Raw genomic sequence first — 10,546 nt, 5'->3', positions numbered from 1 at the left:
GTGGGGATAGAAAATACTTACAAGGGTGGATGGAAGTCAAAACATTTACAAAACACTTTATTTTTCTGCAACATGTTTCCCTTCAGAAATGTCAGCGAACATTTAGTCCCAGTCCTTTAACCCTGACTTACCAAAATACAGTATTCACAAAATACTTTCCTAAGTGCCTTTACATGGGAAAACAGATTTAAATAATGTAACTTTTAAGCAGGTGTGCTTCGGATATGACATGATGACAAAAATAAAAATATACTGGCAGGCACTTCTGTCATTTGAGGTATGCACAAAACAAATGAAACAAACAGCATCCGTCTTTAAAGGCATGTGCTGGCTGTGTGCGGGGAGGAAAGGTGTGGGATCTACACACAGTGCAGTGCCCCAGCCTTTGGCTCTATGGTCTACTAGTGGAGCACGCTGTCAGGTTTGGGGTAGCCAAACATCTCAAAGTCCGGTTCATACAGCTTGTACAGTTCTCTCCGTGTCGTAATGGGAATCTGTGCAAACCAGTCTCTTTCCCAGCTGGCAGCTGTGCGGTTTCGGGCCCCTGAAGGGAAACTTAGCAGATCATCCACCTCCAGAAGCTTCAGTAGGTTCTCGGCGTCTGTTTCCAGGGTTTCCAGCCGTCCAATGAAATCGTACTTCACCTGACATGGATGGCACAGACGGTACACCTGAAACAGAAAAAGCCACTTTAAAACTGCATTAATGTCTAACACGGGGTCTTCGGAGTCTGATGCAATGTAGATTTATTGAAAATCAAGGGACTCAATAAACCCAGTGTTCTCATGAGAGCAGTCGGGCTGGAAGGGCTTTCCCAGGCAGGCACATATCACATGTCCTATTCAGTTTAATAAAATAGTAAGCTATCCCCCATCAGCTGCTGCTGCCTCTGTGCTGACACAATGGGTCTTCTCACCTGATAAGACCCCCTGACGTGTCATTGATGACCCCTGACTAGCATTAAAATTAATATTTGAGTAATCAGATATAAATGGGTATTAAAAAAATTTACCACATTCCCCTGTGTGTGAACATACTGTACATTGGCATCGATGAAGCACAGGTCACACAGCTCTATTAGTTATACGTTTATTACCCAAAATGTCCAATATTAAAAACATCCATCAGCACACTCCTTATAATCGTCTATAATAGTATAATAGTGTAAAGTGTGTTTGAAATGTTGAATCTCAGGAATATGAATTTCAGGATATCTTGGTATTGTTTGCCTCCCATCTGCTTTAATGACAGCAGCACTCGAACTCAAAGCTTTGAGGTGTGTTTGGGCTCATTATCCTGCTGCAGCATGACTCCTTCTTCACAAAGATGCAAACCAGAGGGTGGAGCATGTCTCTGAAATACAAAATCTGCATGTAATGAAGCTAATCTTTATCTCTGAGTGAACAAAGCCTAATGTATTGATCTTCTGATGCTGTGCTCGCATTTGATTTAGCTTTGGAACTGGTCCAGTTTCCGCAAGGCATTTCAGAGCTCCATACACCGCTCCCTAACAAACCATCAGATCAGCCATGATTTGACACTGAGAGAGCCCATCTTTGCTCAGAATAACAGTCTGACTCATAACGCTCCCACTTAGTTCTGATGCCTTGTTTCCAACTATCACAATGCTACGTTGTAAACAATCTTCTGCTGGAGACTTGAGGCTCAGACATACTTATAACAGGTGAATCTACTCAGTAAAACAAACCTCCGATGAGTTGATCATAATCCACCCGAGTGTCATCTGAGCGCTGCTTCAAAGGAAAGATACATTCAACATCATCTGATCGTTTGTACAAGCAGTTATAAAGGACTTAACATGGTCGGTTCCACGAATCTGCTGCAGTTTGATCACAAACCAAGAAATAATGCAGAATCTGATATGTTTCTTCTTAATTGTACATGTCACAACCTCTTGTCTTTTTAAATGTGTTTAATCCTCGAAATTTACGATTATTTCCAGGTTTACATGAAAATATGACTCCACTTCGCATATATAATGGTACATAGTGGTACAATGATTTGTTGTGCGCTGATAGCCAACCTAGAGTCAACATTAGTACACTGACATGTAGTATAACGTGTAGTATGAAATTGCCAGTTGCATTAAGATATTTATGACTTTTAATAAGAAACGTGGAAATGGTAAGAGAGAGATGGAACTGATGAGTCTCCAATTGAAAACTTATAGTTAAAAACCCATATAACGTAAAATATATCCTTAGCCGGCATGTGTTAGCGTGTGTGTGTGTGTGTGTGTGTGTGTGTGTGTGTGTGTGTGTGCAGCTGTGTATTTGAGACAAATACCTGCCGCCAGTGCTCGTTGAAGATGCTTTCCCTCTCAGTCTCTGGATCAAGCAGGTACGTGATAAATTGCTGAAATGTTGGTTTGATTCCAGCTGCGAACGCCTCTGCCGCTGTCTCTGGCAAACTCCCAGACACATTACCATAACGACGCAGCATAACCGAACCAAACTGCTTGTAGAACTCCTCGTTTGGCCTGAAAACACACACAAATACACACACTTTAAATAATTGAAGAATGAGAGGAATGCTGTTTAATCGGAGGTGAAGCACACTCCTCTGCCTCAAAGCAGTGTACATTTCACACTAAACACACACCTTCCAAATTTGTTCCTGAAGGCGGAGATGAGACGCACAAAGGGATCTCGGACAAACAGAAATTTGGTGTAGTGCTGGAGCTTGAGTGCCATCAGGTGGCGGGAAAGCGATCCATAATGGCGCCAAAATCTGGTAAAGAAGAATGAACACACAGACACATAAAGCACAATGGTGTTACAGTCTTATTTCTCACGATGTGACTGTTATGCTTTTGAGTTTTCCGGGATAAAGTCGAAATCCTTCAGATGTTTAGTCTCATGCAATAGTGAAAACATTTGGTAATGTCAGGAGCGAACTAGAAAACTGAGCCATATTTCTCCTTGAAGGGGGAAAATATGTCTTGTCTTGTATCAGGCTACAGATAGAAAAACACATGCTCAGCTCCCGAGAGGTAGAGAAAGGTCTGTCTGTGCTGCAGCACCAAGTCCCGCCTGTCGTTTCCACTTTCCCGTCCAAGTGTCAGCTCAGTAAATAGCTCCTTTAGCCCACAGACAGTTTGTCAAACACAGTATAACTCAACATCTAAATGTTATGGCTGAAACATTACTTCTACTATCTGAAAAAGAAAAATATCTCCTTGAATAAAGCAACAAGAAAGGAGGGGAGATGCAAAGAAAAACCATGCAGTAATTTAAAAAATGAGTTTAAAGTGAAGAAATAATTACTGCAACAGTTTTAGTAACTCTTTAAACTCTTAACACCACACTTTGTTGAAATAGATTTTACAGGAAAGAAGGAGCTGTCTAGATATGACAGCACTGACTTTCTCTCATTTGTAAAGCTGTCTGGCAGATTGTCTTCCTGTTTTCATTAAAGTACAGAAGTATGTGGTTTGTTTGGTTGTTCAGTCTTCCTGTTTAGACACTCTCAGTCTCTCTGTCTTGTATGTTGAGCTGCAGCTGGACTTTTATTGAGTTGTTGAGAATTATAGAAGATTTTGTTTTTTTGTGAACGAGTTTGGATTGAATAGACTTTTTTTGTACTCACAGTTCTGTCTTGTATGATAATTTCAACATTTTCCAGACAAACTGAGCAGATGAGGTGCTCTTATTAATCAGAAGTGATGTATTTATAGTCAGCCTGACACTGACTGCACTTTGAGCTTAATCATTTAGTCAGTCTTGATTTCTCATGGATATCACCTGCGTGGCATTTGGTCATTTTTCGGTTAAATGCTGATGAAGGTTAAGAGCAGTAACACATCCTTCTTCTTGGTCCGCTGCTCACTAATTAAAAAAGGTCAATCTTTTGTAAGTTTCAGTCTCTTCATTTATCTTCATTCATTAACTTTTCCTAGGAGGAAGGATTGAGGACGTGACCATGAAAATGCAGAGATTATTAGAGGTGCAAATGCTGCACTTTAAAAGTATGAAAAAAAAAATTATCATTGAGGACACCAAGGTCGTTGTGCAATTATATCAATAAATCACACGAAGCAGGGCAAGTTCAGCTCGAGAATATTAACAAGGCCGTCGGTGCCGTGTGGAAAAGATTTTTAAACAGAATTTAGAAAATATTATTCAAATTATTTGTTGTTTTTTTGCTATATTTCTCAGATAAGGAAAGAGTAGTTTGTGTGCTGAGGGTTAAACCCTGAAGAAGGATGTTTGTGCCACTACGCGAGGGTTGTACCCCAGTTTTGTTTTAACATGTATAAGCACTTTGTTTTTAGAATTTTTGCATTTTAATTTTTTGCCAGAAGAGTGCCTTGGACTTTTTTCTATTTTATGCTGTTTAATATATTCACTCCATTATTCTACTATGCACAATACGAATTTTCACATTGTCACTGGCTACTTTGCTAATTTTACTTCAGTAAAAGATCTCAAAACGTCTTCCATCCCTGGTGTGTACCAAACCAAATTAACTTTCAATTCAACTTGTGATGGACATATATATTTGTATTCTTTTTAGGAAGATATGCCTGTCCTCTGGTGGTGTTTCCTCCCCCTGCTGTGTTTTGCTGTTTCTGTCCCTGCACTAAAATGGTTTTTTTTCTCTCCTTCTGAGAACAGTTTGCATCTCATCTGGTGAAGACCGCATGACTTTAAATTTGTGATGACAGAGGAGACCTTCATTTTAAAATCAAAACCTCAAATGGTTTTTTTAAAGAATGAAGCGTTTTTTAAAGGTGGTTTGTTAAACATTTCTTGGCACTGGAAGGGTTTGGATTCAAGGCTGTATTCTTGTCTGTGGTCCTGGCCAACACCTATGCATAAAACATGAATTTTAAGAATAACAGTTTTCCGTTTGGCCCTGAGCGTGTGCATATATTTGTGTGTCGTACTTAGCAAAAGTGAGGTGGAGAGAGGAGTTGTGAACGAGGTCGGGAGGTACGGCCTCCGGGTCGGTGTAAGGTTTCCCTGAGGATGGCGAGATCAGAGACTGGGACAGAACCACCATCACTCTCTTCCAGTTGGTGCACGCTACCTGAACAGAGAACGTGAGGAGAGAAAGGAAGAAAGAGAAGGTAGAACATTCAGACAGACGGGAGTGAACATTTGTGTCATCATGCTAGAACAACAATGAAGCCCTGTGATTTTAAACATGATTTCATCCTCTTTACATTCTTACGTTTTTGTTTTTTTTCCTACTTACGTCCACACGCGCATGATCACACAAACACAGACACACACAAGGCCGCTGTACCTTGGGAACGTAGCAGTAGATAATCTGGTGTGTGTCATCCACTATCAGGTGATCCAGTTCCCTGTTGGGGATCTGCTCAAATGCTCGAGTCCTCCCGGGGAATTCCACTCCGTCATTTCCTGAACACACGTCCAAGACACTCTGCTTCCTCGCCTCCTGCTCTTTGTCGTCAACAGAAGCACGACCGCTCTCATCCTCCTTTGTTTCCTCCTTCCTATGCTCCTGTTTTTCCTTCCTCTCCTCCTCCTTCTGAGCTGCTCCTTTTGGGACGGGTCTAGTGGTAGCAGTGGTGGTGGAGACAGTGAGGGAAGAACTGGCCTGGGCTCTTCTGGTGAACACAGACGGTGAGGGGCCTGCAGTCGTCCTGGCGCAACAGCCGGAGTGAAGCGACTCGTGTTTGGGGTCCTGCAGCGGGTAGAGGTTGAAGCCCCCAACGTCGTCCCAGTAGACAATGATCAGCAGGATCATAAACAAAGAGCCCAGCATGAAAGCCACTCGTAGACCACGCCAGGTTCCCATGGTTATACTGCATCAATAGCCGTGATTGGTGAAGAAAAGAGGACGAGGCTATCTCAGCTCCATGGTGGTCCTCTATAACGGAAGAACACACTTCCTGCTCGACCGATGCAACTAAAGGAAACAGGAAATGTGACTCAACTCCTGTTCTTTTTTTGCACCCGACAACAAGTTAAGCAAGTGTACACTGCTGTTGAAATTAAGAACAACAACAACAAAAAAAGAAGCCAGATGTCATCTTCAGTAACCTCATTTCACAAGTTAAGCAAACAGAAAACTATTCCACCTCTTCATCTAATACAGTTAACATTAACCTACATGAGGAGTGTGTGTGTGTGTGTGTGTGGGGGGGGGGGGGGGGTGGCAAAATATTAGAAACACTTGGCAATCTAATGCAGTCCAGTACACTACAACCTCAGTGATAAACACAAAGTACAATCATCACCTTTCTGACAATTGCAACAAAAACCAACAATGTATAAGCTTCATAAAAGCAGAATTTATGGCAGATGGATTAGATCTCATTTGACTGTGTCCATCACACAGCAGTGAAATAGAAATATGGTCATATACATCCAGTCTCACCACATACAAATAAAATAAAGACTCCAGGTTTATGGTTTCACACCCTCTCCTACATCTTTAGCACATTTTTACTTTTGCGACTTTGCAGTCCTTTGCAGTCCTTTCCCTGCTCGTCCCTAACATGATGCCTGAATTTCCTCTACAGGGATCAGTTAAGTTTTATCTTATCTAATCTTAATAAAAAAAATATTGGAGCACAGTGAGAGTAATAGTAGTAGATGTGGACCTTAGTTTGAATATTTGAAGTGCAATTTTGCATAAATTTTGACATATTGTGACATCAAAAGTGTGAAATAGTCTTCTTTGTATCGTGATAGCTTCAGCTTTAAAGCGTTATTTTAAAGAGGTTTTTTTAAATTGAGACTTTTGGCTACATTTTTCCCGAAACATTCAATAAGGTTGAGCAGCTGAAGTACAAGCGTGCGGTAATAGTAACTCAGTAACACGTTAAACAATAATAAAAAAAAAATTAAAAAATACGATGAACTGTATAGATTTACCCACTCAACAGTGAATACAGTATGATAATGACATGTGGGTAGAGCAGACTAAAATCTAGGCACTCATTGTAAAAGAGCTGTTACTTTTAACAATTCTTCAAGTACAAAGAGTAATAATATCGTCGCAAAATTTCTACTGAGTGCATGAAAACATTAACTACTTATAGGTTAGGTTAGGTAGTTACTTTATTAATCCCCGAGGGGAAATTTTTTTAAATTATAAGAGGTGGGAATCACAAGAGCCCCCACAATACAATATTATAACAATACTTAAGTTATGATTTGATATTATTTCCATATCGAACATTTTGTGATTGGCTGAGGAGGCTGTTATTTAGGGATTCGCGGCCTTTTTCAGCTACAAATCAAGTCTGCAAAAGGAAACTTTGTCAAGATTTGTATTAAAAATACTAAAATAAAGTTTTCAATTTCTTCATCTCACTTCAATCATTTCCACTGAAGGAAAATGAAACTGCGAAGCAGACAGACTGTCCTACACTGTTATAAACACTGGTCATAAATGTTGCATGCAATGGATACATTTATTTATACAATACAAAAACACTAAGTGTACCAACACAATATATTTGCCACGCAAAATACTGCAATGCTATGCTGTATCATTTTATCCCTTTATCCCCACTGCATAATGAGTAATAGTATTACAGCCTATTTTTTAACTTCATTTTGATTACCATCTTCTCACCGCCTACTTCAATATTGTACTTCATGTAAAATTTAAAGTAGCCTATTAATGGATCTGAATCTTTTTCAGGATTTAAATTAAACTTGTGCTGAACGTTTGTCTTTTTTTTTTTTTCATTTATAATAAAGGCCTATTAATTTAAAAATAACCATAACAAGCTGGGGCGCTATATGATATGCCCGGCTGAGTGGCTGACCGGTGTGAAGCGGCCCGGGGGCCGTGGGAACCCGAGGCTCCGCCCGGGGCGCTCAGCTGTCACAGAGATGTGAACAGACGGGGCTGTGGGGGTGGAAGGAGCAACAGACCAGAGCCTACAGGAGGGTCGGTCCCCCCCGCGCTTATTGTCTGCCCCATAAAAACATCTGCTGTTGTGTGTGTGTGTGTGTGTGTGTGTGGGGGGGGGGGGGGGGGGGGGGGGGGGGGTGAACTGTGGAAAAAATGACGGTCCATATAAAACCACAGAAAAAAATACATTCAGACTGCAGGCAGAGCAAAGCAGAGGATTCTCCGGCTCGTGCTTTGACAGAGAAAATAATTATTGACTATTGAAATGGGTTTTTAATCTAAACTCAAAACTGACAGGAGGAGCCTGTTGGGAAAAATCAACATCCACAAACTCTCTTCTTTCTTGGCACGCTTTGCACACACGCATGCGTGCGCTCACACACACACACACACACACACACACACACACACACACACACACACACACGCACGCACACACACACACGCGCGCACAAACACGCACAAAAGAAAAACACATTCCTGCGTGAACTTCAAATGAGGAGCTCAGAGACAAGTTGAATTTTAATTTGCTTTAAAAAAGAAAAAAAAAAAAAGGGAGCTATTTTTAAAGGGATGTTCCGGTTATTGGAGTTTTGTATTTCAGTTCATATTTTCCTTCTTCGGCGGGGACTCACCATCACCTCCTCCCTGCCCTCCCCGGTCGGAAACAACCTTAATTTATACAGTACACAAGTTACAATGTGCCCTTTCACCGGACACCGTCCCTCTCTCATGCAGACTCTTCACTTCTTTCTCCCCTGCAGACGACGACAGAAACACTGGACATATTTGTCTCCCCACTTTCATCTCTTTTAACTCCCCTCGTCCCTCCTCATGGTGCTCTCTCTCTCTCTCTCTCTCTGAGGTGAAAGAAAGCCCGGTTCTGTTCCCTTTTATGCCCTTCACACCGGGACCATCACGGCGACAATTAAGCCGGTCTGAACATTAATTCTGTCTGTGAGAAAAACACGACACATGGTGTTTTATCTTACCTTGCACAGGAGCTCCATGGTGCCGGTCGGTCAGTCCGCTTGGTGTCCCCCGCCTCTCTTGTCTGTCCGTCTGCCCGGTGATGAGACCGGGCGGGCACGACAAGGCTGTAGCGGTCTACGCTGCTCTGCACAGAGCCAGCGAAGTCTCGCGATATTTGGGGATCCGGCCACCAACGCCACAGTTTTGTTCCACGCTCTCGTTTTACACACCACTCCATATTCAGTATATCGCCAGGGTTTGGGCTGCAAAACCATAAACCCGCCTACGCCTATGAAGCCGGTTCCCAAACTATGGTCTTGGGACCTCCAGGCGGCCCCAAAAGAAGGAATAATGGTGTTACTATGCTGGTGCTAATGAAGAAATTATGGAAGGCCATGTCTGCAAAGCTAAATCATATTTAAATTATAGGAAAATAAAGTAAGCATGTAAAAAAATAATTATAAGATATGATGGGAAAATTATCTTGGTATTTATTTAATTCAATCAATCATGGTTTGCTTACTCAGCAAGCCATAATTTTGACTTCATAATTTGTAGTCCTACTCATACATTACAATTTGGACTGAGTCTCAGGTCATTTGGGCCAGGTAATGTTATTATTTTACCATTTTCACTTAAAAATCCAATTATCTTCACTCAATAGGTTGGAATTTGGACTCATTTTGGCAAAGTAAAAAAACAACGTTATTTTAACTCTTAACTAGTGAGAATTTTGACTAAGCAATTCATGACTTTGGCTTACTATTAGTTTATTACTTGTATGTCCGTTGTGCTCGTCAATGGTTTTTAAATTTCTTTGCAAAAGTGATCTTCTAATTGAAGCCACATCTTCTTAATAACTTGTAAAGTTACTAATTAATTTGTTAATGCGTGGGTTTTATCCTGGGGAATAATCCAATGAAAACATACATGAGACCAAGCGTCTTATTAGTAGGTCCATGGTGTTTTTAATCATGTTTACATTAGACTACTTTAAGACCAACAAAACCATACAGAATGCAGTACAGTAGTGTGTAGAAGACTTTGATTGAAAATGCTGGAAAATAAAATTCAGAATAAATGAAATTTAACAATCAACACGGAGTAAAATGTGAGCCTTTCAACAGAAATGTATCTCACCCAATCTCCACGTCAGTGCAGTAAACATTAAATATGTTGAGTGTCTTGAATCTTCATTGTTATTTTCTAAACTGGTTTTGCTTTTGGATTACAACATACAGTCCAACACAACAACACCATAAAGCACAGCCTGAATAGAGAAGACAAAAATACAAACACATGATCTCCTCCACTCGGCTACCCACGGAAGAATAAGATGAATTAATGGATGAACATTTATTGCAGGGTTGTTGTGCTGAATTGCATTAGACTGTACAGGTGTTAATTTTCTGGAGGTATTTATTGGTCATAAAATTAAACAAAGTATCAACGATGTTTGAACGAGCGCTCAACAGCTGTGTCCTTCAGGAGTGTTTATAACGTCTGTGACAGATGGGGAAATGACAGTGGGGCTGCTGTGTCCACGTCAATCAGACCAGCCGGCTAAGCACCAGTTTACGTGGATCACAGCGGCCCTTATGCCAAAAAAGGTCAGAAACAGACAGTCTTTTGACAGTGCAGAAATCTGAGCGATGGTTCAGTTGCTGTGCAACCATGAAGGAAGATTCGAGGACCGTTCTGACAAGATTAT

At 41.0% G+C, this 10,546-nt stretch overlaps 1 protein-coding gene across 2 annotated transcripts; it reads right to left on the bottom strand.

Moving 5' to 3' along the window:
* Window positions 1-40: 40 nt before the first annotated feature.
* LOC138209329 (carbohydrate sulfotransferase 12-like) lies at window positions 41-8,963 on the bottom strand. Of its 2 annotated transcripts, none has more exons than XM_069167833.1 (6): window positions 8,856-8,963; window positions 5,272-5,901; window positions 4,910-5,052; window positions 2,623-2,751; window positions 2,308-2,500; window positions 41-671 (listed from the first exon to the last, which is right to left on the bottom strand). In XM_069167833.1, exons 2-6 carry the CDS (start codon window positions 5,788-5,790, stop codon window positions 402-404), a joined length of 1,254 nt encoding a protein of 417 aa, XP_069023934.1. In that variant the 5' UTR covers window positions 5,791-5,901; window positions 8,856-8,963; the 3' UTR covers window positions 41-401. The 2 variants fall into 2 exon arrangements, with proteins under 2 accessions (XP_069023934.1, XP_069023935.1); XM_069167834.1 differs by having other exon boundaries at window positions 581-1,754.
* Between the last annotated feature and the right edge of the window lie 1,583 nt (window positions 8,964-10,546).

This window comes from Embiotoca jacksoni, unplaced genomic scaffold (genome assembly GCF_022577435.1).
Source record: "Embiotoca jacksoni isolate LCO1_2020_lvr unplaced genomic scaffold, fEmbJac1.0.p SCAF_4, whole genome shotgun sequence".
In the NCBI taxonomy this organism is placed as follows: domain Eukaryota; kingdom Metazoa; phylum Chordata; class Actinopteri; family Embiotocidae; genus Embiotoca; species Embiotoca jacksoni.
The sequence above is the reverse complement of the archived record's forward strand: the minus strand, read 5'-3'. Positions and strand labels throughout refer to the sequence as shown.